At 37.1% G+C, this 24261-nt stretch overlaps 1 protein-coding gene across 1 annotated transcript in view; it reads right to left on the reverse strand.

Moving 5' to 3' along the window:
• Positions 1–24261, reverse strand: part of myo1d (myosin 1D) — a 126434-nt gene that overhangs the window by 13156 nt on the left and 89017 nt on the right. The window contains exons 17-21 of the mRNA XM_073828070.1: positions 22909–23132; positions 22053–22191; positions 21861–21965; positions 21629–21742; positions 16758–16912 (exon numbers count right to left, since the gene is read on the reverse strand). Coding sequence (XP_073684171.1) covers positions 16758–16912; positions 21629–21742; positions 21861–21965; positions 22053–22191; positions 22909–23132 — 737 coding nt within the window. The remainder of the gene's footprint in view (positions 1–16757; positions 16913–21628; positions 21743–21860; positions 21966–22052; positions 22192–22908; positions 23133–24261) is intronic.

The raw sequence follows: 24261 nt of genomic DNA on the forward strand, positions 1-24261 counted from the left end.
ACAGCATTTATCTGAAATATAATTTTTTGTAACATTACGAATGTCTTTATCATCACTTAAAAGTATTCATTTATATATATAAAAAAAAAATAATAAAAAACAATTCTCAAAACATTCTCAAAACTTTTGGCCACGACTGTATATATATATATAAGTTTTGAGAATGTTTTGAGAATTGGCCCTTATTTTTCAGGACCTCTGCATTTCGACTGGGCATGCTCTCAATCAACTTCTGGGCCAAATCCTGACTGATAGCAATCCATTCTTTCATAATCACTTCTTGGAGTTTGTCAGAATTAGTGGGTTTTTGTTTGTCCACCCGCCTCTTGAGGATTGACCACAAATTCTCAATGGGATTAAGATCTGGGGAGTTTCCAGGCCATGGACCCAAAATTTCAAAGTTTTGGTCCCCGAGCCACTTAGTTATCACTTTTGCCTTATGGCACGGTGCTCCATCGTGCTGGAAAATGCATTGTTCTTCACCAAACTGTTGTTGGATTGTTGGAAGAAGTTGCTGTTGGAGGGTGTTTTGGTACCATTCTTTATTCATGGCTGTGTTTTTGGGCAAAATTGTGAGTGAGCCCACTCCCTTGGATGAGAAGCAACCCCACACATGAATGGTCTCAGGATGCTTTACTGTTGGCATGACACAGGACTGATGGTAGCGCTCACCTTTTCTTCTCCGGACAAGCCTTTTTCCAGATGCCCCAAACAATCGGAAAGAAGCTTCATCGGAGAATATGACTTTGCCCCAGTCCTCAGCAGTCCATTCGCCATACTTTTTGCAGAAGATCAATCTGTCCCTGATGTTTTTTTTGGAGAGAAGTGGCTTCTTTCCTCACTGTGTGTGCAGATGCGCTCACACCTGCCTGCTGCCATTCCTGAGCAAGCTCTGCACTGGTGGCACTCCGATCCCGCAGCTGAATCCTCTTTAGGACGATCCTGGCGCTTGCTGGACTTTCTTGGACGCCCTGAAGTTCCTTGAAGTTCTTGATGATCCTATAAATTGTTGATTTAGGTGCAATCTTAGTAGCCACAATATCCTTGCCTGTGAAGCCATTTTTATGCAACGCAATGATGGCTGCACGCGTTTCTTTGCAGGTCACCATGGTTAACAATGGAAGAATAATGATTTCAAGCATCACCCTCCTTTTAACATGTTAAGTCTGCCATTCTAACCCAATCAGCCTGACATAATGATCTCCAGCCTTGTGCTCGTCAACATTCTCACCTGAGTTAACAAGACAATTACTGAAATGATCTCAGCAGGTCCTTTAATGACAGCAATGAAATGCAGTGGAAAGTTTTTTTCGGGATTAAGTTAATTTTCATGGCAAAGAAGGACTATGTAATTCATCTGATCACTCTTCATAACATTCTGGAGTATATGCAAATTGCTATTATAAAAACTTAAGCAGCAACTTTTCCAATTTCCAATATTTTTGTAATTCTCAAAACTTTTGGCCACACTGACTCCAAGCTTTTGAATGGTATAGTGTATGATGTTACAAAAGCTTTTTATTTCAGATGAATGCTGATCTTTGAATCTTTCTATTCATCAATACTTGGCTGTTTTCAACATTACTATGGATCAAACAAATGCAGGCTTGGTGAGCAGAAGAGACTTCTTTTTAAAAAATAATACAATTCTTACTGTTCAAAAACTTTTGACTGATAGTGTAGAAGTGGCAAAAATTCAAAAAATAATAACTGCATGAATGACTGATATTGTAGCAGTAATAAAAATAGTAGTCATAATAGCAGCAGTAGAAATAGTAAGTGTAACTGTATTAGTATTAGTAACAATAACAGTAGCAATTATGAAGACAGAAACTGTAATTATGGTAGTGGTGTTAAAGATAGCAACATGTGTAAATGTATAAGCATTTGATTATGTTCAATTAGAAGAAATGAGAGGATTGTAAAGAAACAGAACAGGAGTTAAAACGGCTGTGGAGACAGTAGATGCAGAGCAGGTGCCCAAGAGTCACACAGACGGGAAGAAGGGAGAGGAGGGGGTTTGAACATGAGCCAGCGAAGCATCCTCTCATCATCACATCTCTGGCTGGTTGGAACGCATAGAGTGAAAGAATGTAAGACACAAGGGCAGTGGGGGTGGAGCGGCGCGAAAGAGTGAGACGCGGCAATGCAGAGCTAGCACAGGAGAAAGTAGGTCATATTCATCCACTCCAATTCAAACGCACACAAGCACAATATCATACCCATCCACCTACACTCCAACAGCCATATAAATCCCCCAACCTGTTCTTCAGCTAAGCCTTTCACTACAGGATGACTGAACACACAAACACACCAGCTCATAAATAAACAGCACAACACTGAACAACAATTTACTGTGCATATTTCATGCATTTGAATTCTAATCACAAAGTAGTTGGTAGTACATAACTACAATTATATAAGTGTGAATACTGAATGTATATTGTATAAACCATTCATTTATTTTAAAGGAACACTGTCCAACAGTGACCCTAGTGGTCAAGTTTCTAGCATGAGCTTGCTGTGTTTTCGAATGCTGTGTTCATTCATGGAGCTGGTAATGCTGCATCTGCGTTAATTAATTGTTCTGATTGATTGCTTTGTTGTGCCTGGCAGCGTTTAGTGCTTAATTGCTTATGTCTGGAGTCGTTACTGCACCACCTAATGGACTGGATGGTGAAGTGCTGGATGAGGCATATGAAAGCAATGGCAGCTGCTAGAAATTTACAGTAAAAAAATGGTTTAAAATACACTTAAAGAATGAGTTCACTCCAGAATTATAATTTCCTGATAATTTGCTTACCCCCATGTCCTTCAACATGTGCACGTATTTCTTTCTTCAGTGGAAAAAAAATAAGGTTTTTGAGGAAAACATTCCAGGATTTTTTCAATATAGTGGACTGGAAAGGAGATCAGCAGTTTGAAGTTGAAGTTAGCCGTTTTAGTGCAGTTTTAAAGCGTCTACATGATCCAGCCAAGGATTTTGGGTCTTATCTAGTGAAAGAATCAGTCATTTTCTTAAAAAAATAAAATAAAACTAGCTCTGCGATGCAGGTGTGACTTCACACATTACGTAATCAGGTTGGAAAGCCTACGTCCTCCAACTTCAAAATCGTCTGACATTGTTGTTTTACCTTTTTTGTAAAGGCCGTTTGACTTTCTTTGCACGTTCACTTTGCAAACACTAGGTCGGTACTTCCACCTACGTCATGTGTAACCTTTCCAATGTGACTACGTAATGTGTGAAGTCGCAGAGCGAATCGTTACTGCAAGTTACTGCAAGATGAGATTGTGGTTATAAAGTAAATACTTTTATTTATTTATTTTTTTTAGAAAATGACGGATTGTTTTGCTAGATAAGACCCTTATTCCTCAGCTGGAATTGCATAAAGCCCTTTGAAGCTGCACTGAAACTGCAATTTGGACCTTCAACCAAGAAAAATCCTGGAATATTTTCCTCAAAAAACTTAATTTCTTTTTGACTGAGGACAGAAAGAAATGAACATCTTGGATGACATGGGTGAGTAAAATATCAGGAACTTTAATAATTTATTGTTCAAATCATGTTTGGAGTCAGTAAGTTTTCTTTTTTTTTTAAGAAATACTTTTTAGGAAGGATGTATTAAAAGATTCTAAAAATAATCACTGCACAAAGATATTAAAGGAGAAGTTCTCTTCCAGAATAAAATTTTACAGATAATTTACTTCATATAGTGGACTTCTATGGTGCCCGCGAATTTGAACTTCCAAAACGCAGTTTAAATGAGGATCAAAGGGCTCTAAATGATAACAGCTGAGGAAGAAGGCTCTTATCTAGCGAAATGATTGGTTATTTTCTAAAAAAAATTTACAATTTATATACTTTTTAACCTCAAATGCTAATCTTGTGTAGCTCTGCCTGAACTCTTTGTATTCCAGTTCAAGACAGTTAGGGTAGGTCAAAAAACTCCCATCTCATTTTCTCCTCCAACTTCAAAATCATCCTACATCACTGCAGAAGTACCGACCCAGTGTTAACAAAGTAAACATGCAAAGAAGATCAACCGCCCTAAGCTAAAACAGCGATGTAGAACGATTTTAAAGTTGGAGGAGAAAATGGAAAGGGAGTTTCTCGACTTACCTTAAATGATAACTATTGCCAAAATGCAACCTGGGCTGTTTTTTTTTTTGTTTTGTTTTTTTTTACTGTAAACGAGACAAACATATCTAAAAGCATAATTACGACAAACGAGCCTTTTTTGAGATTCACTGTGATTTAATTTTGTGGTCAGTGGCCGGTGAATGGGAGTTCTAGGGGCATTACTTTGAGCGCATCAAAATCGATATTTTTACAACACTAAGAAGGCTCGACACACCATGAAACTTTGCCCGAAGTATCGCCTGGGTCTCTACACATGAACTCGAGCATTGAGAACATTGTTTGTGTACACAGAGTTTACTAAAAAGAAAGGTTTTGAACAACTCACTTTCACTGTTTGAGTTTCCGCTCGCGGCTGTCTTGCCAGTCAAGAAGTGTCGATCTCCGAATGCGAGGATGGATAGCTCCTAAAGCATATTTCCATATAAACGCACGGCTAATTCGTTGTTTTGTCGCAAGTGAGAAACAATATTAACCTTCTAGTTGTAAAAAGAGCCTCATATAAGCCTAATATTTCGTCCTATGGAGTCCATTCATTCGCATTCGGAGATCGACACTTCTTGACTGGCAAGACGGCCGCGAGCAGAAACTCAAACAGTGAAAGTGAGTTGTTCAAAAACTTTATTTTTAGTAAACTCTGTGTACACAAACAATGTTCTCAATGCTCGAGTTCATGTGTAGAGACCCAGGCGATACTTCGAGCAAAGTTTCATGGTGTGTCGAGCCTTCTTAGTGTTGTAAAAATATCGATTTTGATGCGCTCAAAGTTATGCCCCTAGAACTCCCATTCACCGGCCATTGACCACAAAACGAAATCACGGTCAATCTCAAAAACGGCTCGTTTGTCGTAATTATGCTTTTAGATATAAGTTTGTCTCGCTTACAGTAAAAAAACAGCCCAGGTTGCATTTTGGCAATAGTTATCCTTTAACTGTCTTGAACCGGAATACACGCAGAGCTAGACAAAGACGAGCATTTAAGGTTTAAAAAGTAGATACATTTTAATTTTTTTTTTAGAAAATCGATTGTTTCACTATATAACACCCTTCTTCCTCGCCTGGGATTGTTTAGAGCCCTTTGAAGCTGCATTTAAACTGCATTTTGGAAGTTCAAACTTGCGGGCACCATAGAAGTCCACTATATGGAGAGAAATCCTGAAATGTTTTCCTCAAAAAATATAATTTCTTTACGACTGAAAAAAAAGACATGAACATCTTGAATGACCAGAGGGTGAGTAAAGTTTTTACTGTATTTTTGAACTGCATTTACATTCTATAAAAAAACTAATTTTATTAACTCCTCACTTAAAATGAAATGAAATATGAAATGTTTATTTTGTATTGATAGTGCAGCATAAAAGGTTCCATATTCCCTCAACCTGCAAACTGTGCAAAAATCAAAAGGAAAGTGGAACATGAATTTACACCTGACTAATGAACAAATGCAGAGAGTTGACTGTGCGTGTAAGCACATCAAAGATTGCGAATTCCAGCTTTTTCGTTTCGCTCAGATGGGGTGAAATGAGTTTTCCCTCTGCAGGCTACTGTAAGTGACTCATTTACATACGAATTTCAGTATAATCACTGCAACAGGCAATTCATAGCAGCCTTTACCTTGAAAGGGCAGGCAAATGGAGCTATTTAGAGAATCCTTGCTCTCGCTCTCTTTCACTCATTAGTATTCTAAACCGGCAGGCCAACTAATGGACTAAATATCAGACAGACATGGATCGTCTAGTTGCTATGGGAACTGCATCTGCAGCAGCGAGAGTGAGGTGAGGTGAGAAATACAGAGGAAAAGAGAAACAGATAGAGATGGAATGAGAAAGAGAACTAGTGGAGGCTGAGAGAAATAATGGTGGACAAAACAGAAGACGGAAAAGAAAAATTAGAGAACTAGAGGGACAAATGAGAGGTGACCATTTGGAGCCTGGAAAAGCGTTCAGCATGAAGGACGACCTTGCTGAAGGACACAATGATTGCAGCCAGCACCTCGACCAAAGTCGCTGGCAAACAGACTAATGAGGCCTGAAAAAACGTTCACATTATTGTGTGCATTTATAATCCAGCACATTAGGCACAGAGCAGCTTCCTGCCTCAGCTCTATGCTGTATCATGCCCGCTTCTCATTACACTGACGCTATAACACACACTTAAGCTAGCAAGCATCTTTGGAAATGGAAATCTGATCCCATCAATGAAGGAAATTCACTTATGCCTCTTCTCTAAAACTCTCCTCTTAAAGTTATTGATTTATAAAGAATGAAGAGTGCTGCTGCACAAATTACTGTCTGGAAAAACATTTGTATTATTGTCATATTTGGTGTTTTCTATATTGACAATATAGGTTTAACTCTAAAAAGTTTTTTGTATCCTGGGGGATACAAACATTTGAGAGGCTTTGGGGAGAGGCAGTAAAAGTGAAAAATAAATAAATTAAAAATAATGTATTATTAATATTTATATAGTAAGGATGCATTAATTTGATCAAAACACATAGCTATTTTCTATTTTAATATACTTTAAAATGTAATTTATTCCTGTGATGACAAAGCTAAATTTTAGCAGTCATTCTTCCAGTGTTTTATGGAAACCCGTTTCTGCCACTGAAAAAAAAAACATAATTTCGACTTTTATCTTGACTTCTTTTTTTTGTTGTTGTTTAGAAGTTATAAAGTCAGAATTGTGAGATATAAACTTAAACAAATCTGAGAAATTAATCCAGAATATATAATGATATAAGCTCCCAATTGCAAGAAAAAAAAATTGCGGAGTCAGGAAAAAGTCAGAATTCTGAGTTTGAGAAATAAAGTCACAATTCAGATTTTTTTTCCTCACAGTTGCAAGTTTATATCTCACAATTCTGACTTTATAACATGCAATTGTGAGTTATTACATCAGAATTGTGAGATATAAACTCGCAATTCTAAGAACATATCAGTCTTTCCCCCCTCAGAATTGGACTTAACTCACAAAAGAAAGTTTATAACTCACAATTCTGATAAAATGTCAGAAAAGTGAGATAGAAATTAGAAATGCAAGAAAAAAAAGAATTGTTAGAACTCACATTTGAGAGACAAAAGTCAAAAACGTGTTATTATCTCACAATTCTGACTTTATAACACACAGTTGGAATAGAAAAAAACTCAGAATTGCACATTTCTATTAAATCTGGCTGACTTTTTTTCTCAAATTGCAGGACGTAAACTCGCAATTTCAAGAAAAAAAAAGTCAGAATTGTGAGAAAAACTCGCAATGACCTTATTTTTTATTCAGTGGTGGTCTTTTGTAGTCTTCAGTGTCACATGATACTTCAGAAATCATACTAATATGTTGATTGGGTGCCTTAAAATTATTTTATTATTATTATTTAATTTTGCAAATAGCTGTGCTGCTAAAATGTTTGCAGCAGCCATTATACTTTTTTTTTTTTTTTGATTATTAAAAGTTCAAAAGAACTGCATTTATTTGAAATGTAAATCTTTTGGAAAATTATAAATGTCTTTACTGTCACTTTTGATTAATTTAATACATCCTTGCTATACAAACATTAATATTAATTTATTTTAAAACTAGATTTTTTTTTACATTTATTTAGTTTATTTAGATTTTAGTTTTGCATTTTAATAATAGAAAGTGATAAGCTGTTATTATAATTGTCAAAATGAGCTTAGTGTTCAGAACTGCGGATTTGTCTTCACTCTTAGTAATGTGACAAGACCTTGTCAGTCTTTGTCACACATGAAGCATGTCAACCCAAATTTATTTAACTGATTTGCTTCCCTCTCAAAAGTTCACAGGAAGGACAAAACGATGGCATTTTCCGGTATAGCTTAAATCAACATATCTCTATCAATTACTTAATTATATCTTCTGAAAACAATTCACAACAAAACAAAACTGGGGTTTGATTTAATGTGTTACTCTGCACAAAAAGGGGAAGTAAGGAAGTGTCCAGAGCCACCATGATCCCTATGCCATCATGCCTATCCACCTTATTCTTTAACGCAGAGGTAAGCCTATAGGCGAGACTTCCGGTTTATTATCCACTATAGGAAAATAATGAGAAGAATAACAATGTGCAGTAAACGGTAAGACGGTTTGCACTACAAACCAGTGTGTTCATAATTAAGACAATACATTAAATAATACAGTGAAATACACCAATTTGCAATATAAACAAGCTGTTTTGTACAGCTAAAAATAGCTGAATGTGATGAGACTGAAAGCCAGACCCATACAATTTACAAATAGCTGCGCCCACTCTTACGGTAAAACTAAGGTGGATAGCAATCAGGTATCAACCTCAGAAATACTACTGGATCACTATAGGGATTGCTGTAAATTCCCCCTCTCTCATATACACACACACACACACACACACACACACACATTCAGACTCTTTGTCTCCACTCCTTTGCAGCACTGCACATTAACAGCATTACAGAGAAGTGCAGATTGGAATCTGGCCCAGTTTTGTTAGCGAGGGTATGGAGGTCATTCTGAGGCACTCTGGGTATTAAGCACACAGAAAGAAAGAGCAAGTTGGGATCAATAGAGAGTAATGGCATGTGATTTTGCTGAGTTGAGAGAGTAAAAAAAAAGAGATAAAAGATTGATCATCTAGATTTTAGCGGTGCACATGGAGGCAATAAAGCGAATCCCTAAAGCCAAAAAAAGACCAAACCTGAAGGATGATTTAATATCAGTAAGTGATTACTGTCAATGAGATTTTCAATGACCTATTGACCTTCTATATGCATGTCAATATATAATTACAGTCAGAGGAAGATGCAAAGCCCCCCATTTGCTCTCCTACCGCCTGAAGTCTTTGACCCCGAATCCTTAACGCTATAATGATGTCAGAGGTTCAGAAACGACAGTCACTCAGACATCCATCCAAACCCCTGCTTACTCTCCCAGGAGCTTTTAAACAGGATTTGAGTCCAAAAGGCACTATTCATTCCTTCAGAGAAGTGTTAAAAGCAGACAGACTTAATGAATTCCTGTAGAGAACTCTTTCATTTAACTTCACAGAGCCTTTTAGTTCAAGCCACAGTGATCAATAGAGACAAGGGTCTTCATTCAGATGAGACACTAGCAGAGCTGACACCAACACCTTTGTTTCGAGCCCAATTTAAACAGATTACACAAACACACTGGAGTTGGCATCTCACAGTGGAATTCCCTCATTTGAAAGAGTTACATAGGCTAATGATGGAGACTGAGGACTTTTCTTCCTGCAACAAAGTAGTCAACAGAACCTTAAGACTCAAAATAGTCCAGCTAATCCTGACCCGGGTCTTCACACGTTCTATTTAGTGCAAGAGTGAAGCGCTGCTTGATATCTCTGACAGGATGAGTGATGGCTACAGTGATGCAGACAGATGTGTTTGAGTGTGTGCGCATATCGGGCTGGGTATGTGTGGGTGTGTTTCCGTCGGGCTGTAGTTTGAAACTCTTTGAATAATGCTTAAAGGCAGGTGTGATGGCTGGAGCAATGAGGTATTCCCTCTGTAGAGAGAAAGAGGTGCAGTGCTTCCTGTGTGCCGTGCATGCCAATGAAGAAGAGCCTGGTTAAAAATAAAGCTGCAGTCACACAACCTTAAATATTTAATCTCCTACATCGCTACGCTGGAAAAGATGAGAGAAAGTAGAGAAGGATGAAAGAAATATTGAGACTTCACAGGGAGCATTTTAAAGGGATAGTTAACAAACTCTAGTTATGTTATTATGTACTCACTCTGATGGCATTTAAAACTTAGGCTGGGCTATATGGCCAAACATTTTATCATCAATAATGATCATTCATATTTTTTGCCATATCATACAACATCAATATTTATTATGTTATTCATTTACCATTATTGAGGAAGGAAATGATTTCAACATGTTAGACTTCAAGTATAAATGTAAACAACCTGTTTGTTCACAATTAAATTCCATAGAGTAAGCTGTACTCTGTGGATGTATATATACACATACACACACACTACCAGTCAAAGAGAATGGGGAAGTGTGTCCAAACGTTTGACTGGTAGTGTATACACACACACACACACACACACACACACACACACACACACACACACACACACACCCATGTTGGGTTTACATGTTTTATGGGGACATTCCATAGGCGTAATGGTTTTTATACTGTACAAACCGTATTTTCTATCGCCCTACACCTACCCTACACCTAAACCTAGCCCTCACAGGAGATTGTGCACACTTTTACTTCATCAAAAAAACTCATTGTGCATGATTTATAAGCCTGTTTCCTCATGGGGATCTAAGAAATGTCCCCACAAGGTCAAAATCTACTGGTATTCCTATCCTTGTGTGGACATTTGGTCCCCACAACGTGATGAATACCAGGTACACACACACACACACACACACACACGCACACACACACACACACACACACACACACACACACACTCCTAAAGGCTGCTCCTAAAGGTTTATTTGATCAAAAATACAGAAAAATAATATTGAGAAATATTATTATGATGTAAAATAACATTCTTCTATTTTAATATACATTAAAAATCTATTCACCATCACATGATCCTTCAGAAATTATTCTAATATGCTGATTTATTAGCAGTGCTGGAAACAGTTGTGTTGCTTAATATTGTTTTGAAACCCGTAATACTTTTTAGTATTAAAATAGGATTCTTTGATAAATAAAAAGTTAAAAAGAACAGGATTTATTTAAAATATATATATTTTTCTAACAATATACACTACTGTTCAAAAGTTTGTGGTCAGTAAATTGTTTTTTTGTTTTTTTTTTAAGAAATTATTTATTTTATTCAGCAAGGATACTGAAAAAAGTATCACAGCTTTCAAAAAAAAATTTGGCAGCACAACTGTTGCCAATACAGATAATTCTAATAATAAATCAGCATATTAGAATGATTTCTGAAGGATCATGTGACACTAAATACTGGAGTAATGGCTAATGAAAATTCAGCTTTGCATCACAGGAATTTTTTTTTATGTATATTAAAATAGAACCATTATCTTACATTGTAATAACATTTATATGTAATAACAACGAGTCTTACTGATCCCAAACTATATATATATTTTTTTTTTCATGCAACTACTAACTGTATAAATGAATTTTTCAAAATTCCCAATTTTTCCTCATGTCATTCCAAACCCTTAAGACCTTCGTTCATCTTCGAAGCACAAATTAAAATATTTTTGATGAAATCCGAGAGCACAGATAATGGTTATTTTTGTTTTCTTTGCGCACAAAATGTATTTCCGTAGCTTCATAAAATTACAGTAATGTAATGTCACATCGACTATTCTAACTATGTCTTTGCTACCTTTCTGGGCCTTGAACGTGTCAGTTCCCTTGCTGTCTATGGAGGGTCAGAAAGCTCTTGGATGTTATTAAAAATATCTTAATTTGTGTTCCAAAGATGAACAAAGGTCTTACGGGTTTGGAACGACATGAGGGTGAGTGACAGAATTTTCATTTTTAGGTAAATTATCTTCACACGCAGTGCGCAATTTGTATGAATAGGTTCAATGCTGCCTATGTAGACAAAGTGAGATATGACAAATGATGGTGTAGGATCAACACAAATCAAGTCTCAGAGAAAAATAAAAATGTTGAGAGAGAAAGTGGGCACTTAGAGAAATAATCCTCTCTATTTATGCAGAGCCGAATGAGTTCAGAGACTTTGTTGACAACATTCTTAATGCAGATAAGAGGGTTACAATTTTACTCGCATGTGGTACAGACTGTGCCAGTCAGACTGATTTTCAATACATGAGATGTTCTTCCGGTCTATTCATAGCACAGGAGAAACAGTTATGTCTGCAGTTTTCCCGTAAAGCCACTCTGGCAGAAAAGTCAAACCAGTTCAGTGTCAAACCTCAGCAGAACATGCCCAGAGATCCTAACTCGCTTAACAGCAACATCATAATGTGATAGATTCAGTTTAATTGAAAATGATTTAAACAGACTACAATTTTTGTACCACTAGTTCTCAAAAGCTGCTGCACAAGCTCTTTCCTAGTCGTCACTGTTGAAGTGAACTGAGAGAGTAAGGAACAGCCTTCTCTGCGGTGGCTAGTGCTCAGGCTGCTGTGCAGGACAGCAGAGGAGAGATAAAGGTTAAGTACAGATCTACAGGGAGAGGAAAGCAGCAGAATACAGCAGCCTCAGAGCCTGGCCTTTTGTTCAGTGAATGGATCATGCTGATGGATGGACCCAGAGAGAGCTTACGGCTGCAGGTCATTAGCAGCGAAACGTTAGCAAGGTGTTTTCTAAAAAACACTCGGCTTGGGGGATACAGGGGCTTTATTTACAGAAAAAGCAGTGAAGCATCTGTATAAGGCAAGTCGATATCACTCAGTACGTTTACATGCACAGTTGTTTTTGTAGTCAAGCTACAAACCTCATCTGTCTGGCCTAGAACACATTGCACAATGCACTATGAAATTGATGAAGGATTAAATCAATGTTAAGTTCTGCCATGAAACTCTAGATGGCGCAGGCTGAAGGGTCGTTAGCATAACTGATGATATTTGCAGCGTTAGACTATTTGGCACAAGCTGACTAGTTCTTGTTGCATATGCAGCCAAAGAGCTTGCTGCTTAAAACTCACTAGAGAGTTTTGCAGTATACTTTTAGAGTTTCTCTGAAACCCTCTACCTCCCCAGCTCCACCTGTATAACCGGCTACGGGTTATTATATATGCTACAGTACGTCTTAAAGGGTTAGTTCTCCCAAAAATTAAAATTAGCCCATTATTTACTCACCCTCAATGCATCCTAGGTGTATATGACTTCCTTCTTTCAGACAAATGCAATCGGAGTTATATCAAAAATTGTCCTGGCTCCTGCAATAGGGCTGGGCGATATGGCAATAAAAATTATCACGATAATTTTTTCATATCAGTCGATATCGATAATTATCACGATAAATGTCAAATCTTTATATCTATCCATTTTAAAGGCAGATTTTTACTCCTGAATGAAAGAAAAACTAGACAGTTAATTATTATTTATGGCTTATTGTCAGAACATGACAAATACTTTCCAAACAATGATCAATTGAGGTAGAATACAGATTAGAATATTACTAGTAAAATCAACATCAATAGAATACAATATTATTAATATTAATAGAATATATATAAAACGTTTTTATAAAAAAATAAGAACTGTAATATGATACAACACAAGCTCTGACTGTAAATGCACAGTGATTTTTATTTATATTTATCATTCAACAAAAATAAGAATAGACAAATCTTTTCAGCATGCCAATCCCTTTGTGCAGCTGATTTAACACATTTTGTATAAATAAAAAAATATAAATATACATAAAAAAAATAATGGGTCAGTGCTCTACGCTTACTTTTCTTGCTAACCTAAAAAATTTAGGACCACATTCTAAACAATAATCAAAACTCTGATAAAAAAAATTTCGCCTTCCTATTATGATGTGATATTTGACTCCTCAAAGTGATTTACAGGGGAATTTTGTTTTTTACCTTTGTTTTTACCTTTTCATATGTTTAATGAGGCTCAGAGGTGACATGAGTGCAATCAAAATTATCATAAATTCATGTTGAGATTAATGTTTTAAATAAAACATTTTGAATACAGAAATATTAAAGATTAAAATAGTTGAACAGATCTGCCAGCAGGTGGCGGTAAGACACTGATTTAATTACTGAATCATATCATTCATTTGATTCGTTCGAACGGATGGTTCATTCGGGAATAAAGCAAGTGACTCTCTTTATGAATGGGAAATTGAATCATTTCACTAGATTCGTTTAAAAACGCACGTTTCATTCATAAACGAAACACCGCTGTGTTTGAATGGAGATGCGCGCAGTTGTGACATGTTTCAGATTACTTTTGACGATGAAATAGAGCAAAATTGTAGTCAGACAATGTAAGTCACTTAATAACTTCTTGTTTATTTAACTGCTGCATAAGATCAATATCTCATTTACAAACTCCCTTAAAAATTATTAAAAGCTGTCACTCATCTTAGTTCGCGATATCACAAAGCTCTATTATAAACAACGACGCTCTCTTTACTGCACAATCAGTCTCTTATATACACTCTCTCTACACTTTATTTATGAAAGGATTCGTGAGATATGTCTGTGATACATTACTCAGCATTGCAAAAACACGTAGAAACCTTTGAAGCTCCCCTCAACGCAAACCCAAATATGCTGATGGGGTCAGTCGCACATGGTGCTCCTAAATATTTTTTTTTACAGTCGCACGTAGTAATTTTTAGTCGCAAATGCGAGTGAAATGGTCTCACTGTAGAGCCCTGTGGCTGTAAACTAATTACTGCGTGCGGCATCCGGAAGTGCGGGCAGCAAAATGCCTGCGCAGCGTTACGCATAGTGTGTAAACATTATCGAGCGCTTATCGAACTGTCATTATCGTTTTATCGAGAGAGAGAAAAAAAAAAAAACTATATCGTGGTAATTATCGTTATCGAATTATCGCCCAGCCCTAGGTGGGTGTTTCTCTTTATCAGTCCAAAACATATCTAATAAAGTGCATCCATCCATAATATATAGTGCCTCACTGGGGGGTGAATAAAGGCCCCCTGTAGCTAATTAATGTGTTTTTTAAGAAAAATATCCATACTTAAAATATAATAAATCACTTTAATCTAGCTTGTGCTAACAATGACGTAGGACGTCTGCGTTGCGCACGCGCTACTCAGAAGTACTGAACGCGGACACGCAGTGAAGAGATAAAAACAAAACAATGGTCATTGGTGGATTTGTAAAGAAAAACGTTGGAGGATTTCGATATAAGCCAAGAGGAGAATGGGTTTACTTTGACAAAATCAGGAAAGTTACTTTGCTCCTGAAAACAAACGTTGGTTTCCGCGAGCCTCGCAGGCACATAAGCAATGCCAACGTCGGTCCGGAGCTGCATCCATGTACAATTGTTAGAGCAAGCTAGATTAAAGTGATTATTATGTTTTACATATGAATATTTTTCTTACAAATATGCATTCTCTACAAGAGGCATTTGTTCACCCCCTGAAGCCATGTGAGGCACTTTTTATTATGGATGGATGTGCTTTATTGGACTTGTTTTGGACTGATGATGAGAAACACTCGCCCACTAAATTATAAAGCTTGAAGGAGCCAGAACAATTTTTAATATTACTCCGATTGCATTCGTCTGAAAGAAGAAAATCATATACACCTAGGATGCATTGAGTATGAGTAAATCATAGGCTAATTTTCTTTTTTTTTTGGTGAACTAACCCTTTAAACACTCACAGCACCGTATCGGTGCATGTATTGGCAGTAGGAAATTTTCTCGTAACTGTAATTTTATAAAGCTACGAGAATACTTCATTCAACAATTTCTTCTCTTCTATGTCAGTCTTTGACATGCATTCATGAGATTACCACAACCTTCACAAAATTAAGGTTGAACCACAGATGTCACATGGACTATTTTATCCATGTCCTTACTACTTTTCTGAGCAGTGAGCATAGTAGTTGCGTTGCCGTCTATGCAGGATCAGAAAGCTCTCGGATTTTATTAAAGGTGCCATAGAATGGAAAACTGTATTTACCTTGGCATAGTTAAATAATAACAGTTCAGTACATGGACATGACATACCATGAGTCTCAAACACCACCATTTCCTCCTCCTTATGTAATTCTGGTGTTTGCAAAAGACCACCGAAAAATAGGCCAATTCCAACATAACACCGACTATTACGCAATAGTCCCGATCTATGTAGATATCAGAGAACAATTTAAAATATTGTTTCAATGCATTCTATGGCACCTTTAAAACTATATCTTCATTTGTGTTCCGAAGATGAACATCTCACGGGTTTGGAACAGCATGAGGGTGATAATTAAAACAGAATTTTTATTTTTGGGTGAACTATTCCTTTAAAGGGGTATTTTTAGGGAAACTTTGAGTGAATTTTGTTATGGTGTGTTTGTTTTAAATCATAATCGGCTCTGTCAGCTAGGCTCATTTGTTTACAAAAACACACACACAAAATGCAAACTTTCATTCAGACTGCCCCCATCTTACCCGTATCTCTTGGCTTTCCTCTAATCTCAGTACACAAACAGACACACACTTTATATTTCCAGAGATAACCTTTAGAGTCCATCTCATTTTTCTGATTCATAAGCCATACAAAATCATCAAACGGCCTGTTATACTGTCTACCGCCAGTCGATTTCAGGAAGTGGAACCCCTCAGCCATCAAAGTATGACACACCAGGGCATAATTTAGCAAACATCAAGCGGAACATATTGTATCTCCTCTCTGTACCATCCTCAGCTTTTGTGCAATCATTTGGCAAATTCTAGGAAGCCTAAAGTAGCTCTCAAATCTAGAAGACACACATTTTTCTCCCGCTTCAGAAAAAGCCATAGGGGGTTCCAATCCGACAGGGCTAAGCTGGCTGCTCTGTCCTTAAACGCCCTAAACTGGCACCGCATACAAGAGAGTGGATGAATTATCACGGTTGGCACTCTTAGCCTTATGTGCCCTGGCCCCGTCCCCAGAGTCCTGCTATCTCTCCCAAATCGCTCTCAGGAGTGCCCCCTGTTGGTGTCACCTTTTGAAGTGGCTGAGCAGGGTCCCAACCAGCTCTCCGATGCGGCTGTCCCCCGCTGGCACCATGCCCTGCAGGCACACGATTAGGTCCCGGTTGTCTTTGGTGTGGAAGACGACCAGCTGGTCTTTCCCAGGGGAAATGCTCACTCCGGTCACCTGAGACAGGAAGAAAGGGCGATGCGAGTTAAAACAGCACTCATACAGACACACAGCAGGCCAGCATGCACTAATAAGCTCTGCTATAATTTAGTTCTCATTATCGCGGACCTGCAAACAAGGGCCCTGGGTTTTGGAGGTGCACTCGCAGGAAACATTACACATCTGTTTGTACATCGAGGTGTGGGAACAAATCATAATTTATTGTGTTACAATGAACAAGGTGAAACACACTGCTACTTCCGGAGCAGATGACCTTCAGAACCAGTTGTATGTTAGTATACAGTGATTTATATTCTATTTATTAATATTTTAAATTAGCTTACATTTTTCTATTTTCAGTTTTATTTTAATTTTATTTCTGTTTAATTTTAGTATGTTTTAGTAGTTGTATGTATGTTTTAGTTTACATTATACATTTTATTTCAATGAACAATTTTTAAATAGGTTTAGTTAACAATAAAAACACTGTTCAAAACAATAATTAAACGTGAGGCTCATGATAACTTTTTTTTTAATTATGTTTTTAAATAAGTCTCTTCTGCTCACCAAGCCTGCATTTATTTGATCTTAAATACTGCAAAAGCAGAAATATTGTGAAATATTTTTACTATTTAAAATAACTGCTTTGTAGTTGAATGTATTTTACAATGTAATTTATTTCTGTAATTAAAGTTACATTTTCAGCATCATTACTCCAGTCTTCAGTGTCACATGATCCTTTAGAAATCATTCTAATGTGACTGGCGTAATGATGCTAAAAATTCAGCTTTGAAATCACAGGAATAAATTACATATTAAAATATGTAAAAAATAGAAAAGAGTTATTTTAAATAGTAAAAATATTTCAAAATTGTATTGTTTTTGCTGTACTTTGGATGAAATAAATGCAGGCTTGGTGAGCAGAACATACTTAAAAAAAAAAAAAAAAAACATAAAAAAATAAAAATAAAAGAATAATTAAAAAAGCTGCAATCTGACAAGAAATACATAACAGAGGGCAAAAATATAAAGGAACCCTATAGAGACTGGCCACCAAGTCTCTTAAAAAATAAAAAGCCACAATAAATAAATAATCTTTTATTGAAATTGTGAGGCAAGCTCAGGTTGGCAAAATCGGGGAAAAAAATATAAAACATTCATAATTTAAAAATGAATTATTTTTTCAGCTGCTCTGAAAAACATGTTTGAAAAGGTTCCTGGAAAAAATGTGAAATTAAAAGGCTGTATGTGTACAGGCATAAGTTTTTATTTTCATGGTCACCACTTTTAGTCTAAAAATTTTTTTTTTATAAATGTTCTTCAAAAATATCTAGAAACCAACATAAATAAAAAGATTACATTTCCAAGAACTCATTTTAAAATTAAACTTCCAGACATCCTTTTGACCCTAACACAAAAGCAAGTCTCCATACACAACTGCTCTTATCACGAGACACTTGAAACGATTGAAAATTCAGTTCCGTTTCCTTGAGGTAAAATTTCTTTGTCTTTCATCCTCATCTTATTCACCCAGATAAGGGCTAGGGTTCAACAAACACAGTCTAGGCTATAGGGTAAAACAGCTAACGGCAAGGGGAAAATCGAGAGTACTGACTCCCCCGTGGTTAAGTATTCTCAGGCAAAAATCACTAGCTGAATAGATTAAGAAACCAAGGACTCTACACCACACTGTCAATACCATTTATCTCACCCTCATTTATCTTAAACTAAACCTCGGCTGGATGGGAACCATCTCTACCCCGTCTAAGACCTTGGTGATGGTCTCACAGAAAAAAGAACAGGATGGCGACAGCTGGTGTGACCAAATTAGGTTCAAATGATAATATGGTCATTATGAGATGCCGGATATGAGCAATTTGTCACTTATGAGTAAATATTTAAAGACCAGTTATGAAAGACAAATGCGAGCAGTCAAACATGACACCGATGACCGGGCCAGAACAAGCTGTGGTATCCTGATATCCACATAATGCTTGTGGAAATATGGATCAGGCAACCTTGGTCTCTCTAATCGGTAGGGAATGAGTCACATTAGCACTGACTTCCTGTGTTCGGATGTGATTGAAGAAACTGTACTGCTCCTGCTGTTTAGTCAAAGATTCATTATGTAAGAATTATGCGGTGGGATTTTGTGCACTATAAGGTATAATATAAGGTTTTTTCTCTTTCTATAGCAATAATAGGCAATTTTATTATCCTTTCTTCTTATGATGCTGAGATAAATGACCCAAACAAACAGCATTCAGAAACATAAAAAGGTCTATAATAGAGATAATAGAGATTTCAATAGGAGCACAAAGAAAACAAAACAAAGAAAGCCTATGGAAGTGTGAAGACACACACAAGCCCGAGCAGAAGGAACACACCGAGGAGGCAAATTTGTGCACATGCCGGAACGATACTAGACATCAGCTGATCTCCCCTCCCGCTCCGTCACCATGACAACCCCATCCCCTGGGATGTTGGCATGACAACAGCGGAGAAGGAGATGGATGAAGGAGGAGGAGCGTAGCTGAGTTACAGAGTGGATTGTTTGGGGGGGAGGAGATTAACGTGGTGTTTATTTATTTATTTTTTGGATAATATCTCCGTAATGTTTTTTCTAGGACAAGGTTCCAGCCCAGCCATTTAATAATGCAATCAGTGTCCTTGATATGCTTTTGTCTTTGAGGTGTTAGCTGTCACATAAATCATTCTAGCCATTTCCCTGACCTGTGCGTTCTGTGACACTGGAGCAATAAATAAATGTGAGGGGCAGGGAAGGTTCAGCTGGGTGGTGACCTTTACCAAATCAAGAGATGTTAACTGCTCTTTTCCAGCATCCAAAAAGGAACCAGAGATTTACAAACATAAACCATTTATTATTTGACCCACTACACATTTAATGTCCCTTTTATGTTTAAGTTACATGAGAAAATGTATTGAATTGAACGTGGTCAATAAATTTAATTGTGTCACTTTCATTGTCGCATTGTCGTTAAATTAGATTAATTAATTTAATACAAATTTGTGAAAGAAAGTAATACTTTTGTTCTGCAAGGATGCATTATATTGAACAAAAGTGACAATAAAGTCTTACATTTTAGTAATACATGAATAGAAAGTTAACAAGTTAAGAAAGAATTTAACAGATTTTTTTTGCAATGATGTACCACGGTTTCCACAAAAAATATAGCAGCACAACTATTTTTAATATTATTATTATTACAAAAAAAATTATTTAATTGATTATTTATTTTATCAGCAATAGCTGATGAAAATTCAGCTTTCCTATTACAAGAATAAATTACAATATTAAGACTTGTATGGCTCAATATAATGTTAATGATGTCTCTTACGTAGTAGAATATGTAATACATAGTAGAAAACCCATGAAAGACTAATGTTATTTAGTTACAATGCCACAATTGTGCTTTTTTGATTGTAATTTTCAGTCGAAGGGCAACAAGAGAAGCGATGTAAGTCTTCACTGCTTCCCTAGTGATAAGAAGAGGAGAAAATAATGGGAAGATACCTGTAGACGTATACAATTTTCTAAAGACGTGCGTCTTTGTTCTTTCCACTTTAGCCCTGATGCCTTTGAGGCTTTTAATAGACCACAGCTAATGAAGAAGCTTACAAATGGCAGAGAAAAGAAATGCTAGATGCCATCCTGGTGGGATGTAAACCTGCCAACGCTTGTCATGACACCACAGCCACTGATGGAGTTTCTCAGCATGGATTTCACTCGATATCCTGGGGCGTTTAGACTAAATGTGGTGAAAAATTGATGATATACCATTTGGTTTAAGCCTACATTTATATCTATAGCCACCTGTAAGCTCTTTCAGTAGCTGTGGCGATCGTATCAGTATTTTATTTTTTGTGTATTCCGAGTTGTGTTGCGGTAAAATTAGCAAAAGGTAGCACCAGTAGCTCACTGAGTGCAACCATTTTATGTCACTGAAATAATGGTGCCTCATAGTCCAAAATATGTATGAAACTATGTGGAGCTTTCTACTACATATTTCAGCAAAAGACATTTATGCTACATTAAGCCATACCCAGGGTTCCCTTTAAAATATAGTCAAATAGAAAATGGTTACTTTATATTATAATCATATTTCAAAATATTACAGCATTTTTACTTACATTTTTACTATATTTTTGATCAAATATAGCCCTGGTGAGTATGAGACTTCAGAAACATTTTAAAAATTGTATCAACCCTGTAGTGTATATGTATACATTCAAAAACACAGATATCACTATTGTTTACTGATAAAATATATTTACTAAATCATTCACTAAGAATAAATAAATACATAGTGCTCAAGTGCTCAAGCAGTAAAAAAGTCAGCATTACAGGTCTAAACCCTTGTAAAGCTAATCCCTGATACAAAGGGGTTTAACCTGAGCCACTTCAAACAAAATGGAAAAATAATTTAGTGTAGCGCTACATTATGTAAAGTGACCATGAATGAAAAGACAATATTTTAGCTCAGGATGAAATGTTTCAGGTTTACAGATTAAAATAGAATTTATCAAACCTGGAAAGATATAAGCAGAAGCAACCATTTTTAAAATTTAGTTGCAACTTATGAAAAAATAATAAATTGTGATTGCTAATTTCTTTAACCACTATAAACTGTATTTGCACTCCAAATACCACTGACAAGCATATTCTGCTACTGTGTGAATGCAACTTATGATATCAAGAAGGTGGATATTTACATTATAGAGTGGGATGCTCTTCATGGGCTTGTACAGCTTGACAGGGTCCATTTTGTAGAGGTGGCGATCAGTAATGAGCAATGCACGGTCCTCTGCTTTATTGAAGCGATTGATCTGTTGAGACAGTAATATTGCATGGGTTAGCATTACATGCAAAGCAAACATCTGATACTGGAGCAATAATTCAAGTAACTGTCAGTCATAGAGGATTCGAATATAATGAAGGACATACTTTGCGGACATTGCAGGAGAAGAGGACTCTCATGAACTTATCTTTCCTCTGCAGATCACTGGAAACAAGAGTAAAGGAAGATGCTGTCCCAGGACTGTCCTTTTTCTAAAAACAGAAACAAAGTTTGTGTTCAACATAGTAAACTAAATATATTATAATTTATTTTTCAACCAGATGGTTTTAAACACTAACCAGGTAGTTGCCCTCCCAGGCTCTCTGCAGTCCGAGATCTGCTCTCTGCCCCTTCAGACACTCTAATGTGGCCACTTTAGCCCTGATCTGCACCGTCTCTTCTGGAGACAGGTCTTTAATGAGCGTCCAGGCCCACCATCTAAAATAGATTTAAATAAATATCAAACACAAAGCCATTTCCTGCAACATAAATTGGAATTGATACAGTATAATATACACTGTAGCTAAAAGGTCACATAATGAAACCACATTAGAAATACAGAATTCAAAATTAAAATTTAAAAGCAAATTGATTTTGCTGAGAAATAATGAAATTCATGTAAACTTAAGGTAGATCCACCCAAGCTGTTATGCTGATAATAAGCTGTATTGAAAAATGCTTTTACTTTTTTAAAAGTGATCATACGTTAGCTTTGTTACTAGAAATCTAAACACCAGTAATATTATTTTGATGTTCGGGCTGTTTTCTGCATTGTTTTCAGGGTCAGAGCTGTGTTAAGGCTCTTGTGAATAGATCTCCAGCAAGACTTTGATCCAAAGATCAATAAGTGCTTCAGGCAACAACAACAGCCCTGTTGATTGCAAGAGAGCCTTTCCTTACTTAAAGACCCAAGAAACACACAAGCCCATAGCAAAAAGAAAAAAAAACATTTTCTTGTCCAACAATGATAAAGAGTTGAAAGCATCAGAGTGAGTCAGAGACATTACATTGTTATGGTAACATTAGACCATACTGTGTTCCCCGCCATATGGCTGACGTAAATGCAGCACAGCTGGAGTCATATATGACTACCCCATGAGTCACACGGAGCACCAGTGAGCCTATCCACTTCCTGTGTTCCTCTGCAACTCTGACCTGTTATAGATGTTCCTCAGTGCCTCCTCAAACTTGCGCAAGACCTTGGGCGGTGTGGGCCACTTCACATGTTTGCCGTGATCCTTCATGCCACGGACGTTTTTGAAGCGCCGGTTGACCTCGCGGATGTACGACTTCACCTTGTATCTTCTGTACGCCCGGATGATGATGAGGGCGGCACGCATACGGCGGTAACGCATTCTGGCCAGTGTCCCACGCCACACCTGTGTGAAAGAGTGACAGAGTGTGAAAGGACATAATATTGCAACCTAAATCTCAAGCCTCAACTATTTGCCAATATGCCTTTTTGACTCAATTTAAATTTGACTCTACAATAAATATACAGTGAGGACTTCATTTGATCCCCTGCTGATTTTGTATGTTTGCCCACTGACAAAGAAATTTAATGGTAGGCTTATTTGAACAATAAGAGACAGAATTATTACAACAACAACAACAACAACAACAACAACAACAAAAAACAGAAAAAGCATTTCAAAAAAGTTATAAATTGATTTGCATTTTAATGAGTGAAATAAGTATTTGATCCCCTATCAATCAGCAAGATTTCTGGCTCCCAGGTGTCTTTTATACAGGTAAGGACTGAGTTTCAGAGCACTCTTTTAAAGGGAGTGCTCCTAATCTCAGCTTGTTATCTGTATAAAAGACAACTGTCCACAGAAGCAATCAATCAATCAGATTCCAAACTCTCCACCATGGTCAAGACCAAAGAGCTGTCCAAGGATGTCAGGGACAAGATTGTAGACCTACACAAGGCTGGAATGGGCTACAAGACCATCACCAAGCAGCTTGATGAGAAGGTGACAACAGTTGGTGTGATTATTCGCAAATGGAAGAAACACAAAATAACTGTCAATCTTTCTCAGTCTAGGACTCCATGCAAGAACTCACCTCGTGGAGTTTCAATGGTCATGAGAACGGTGAGGAATCAGCCCACAACTACACGGGAGCTCAAGGCAGCTGGGACCATAGTCACCAAGAAAACAATTGGTAACACACTACGTCGTGAAGGACTGAAATCCTGCAACTCTCACAAGTCCCCCTGCTCAGGAAAGCACATGTACAGGCCCATCTGAAGTTTGTCAGTGAACATCTGAATGATTCAGAGAAGAACTGGGTGAAAGTGTTGTGGTCAGATGAGACCAAAATCGAGCTCTTTGGGATCAACCCAACTCGCCGTGTTTTGAGGAAAAGGAATGCTGCCTATAACCCCCAAGAACACCATCCCCACCATCAAACACAGAGGTGGAAACATGCTTTGGGGGTAAGGACAACAGCACCGCATCAAAGGGATGACGGACGAGGCCATGTACCTTAATCCCATAGAAAACC

This window comes from Garra rufa, chromosome 22 (assembly GCF_049309525.1).
Source record: "Garra rufa chromosome 22, GarRuf1.0, whole genome shotgun sequence".
NCBI lineage: Eukaryota > Metazoa > Chordata > Actinopteri > Cypriniformes > Cyprinidae > Garra > Garra rufa.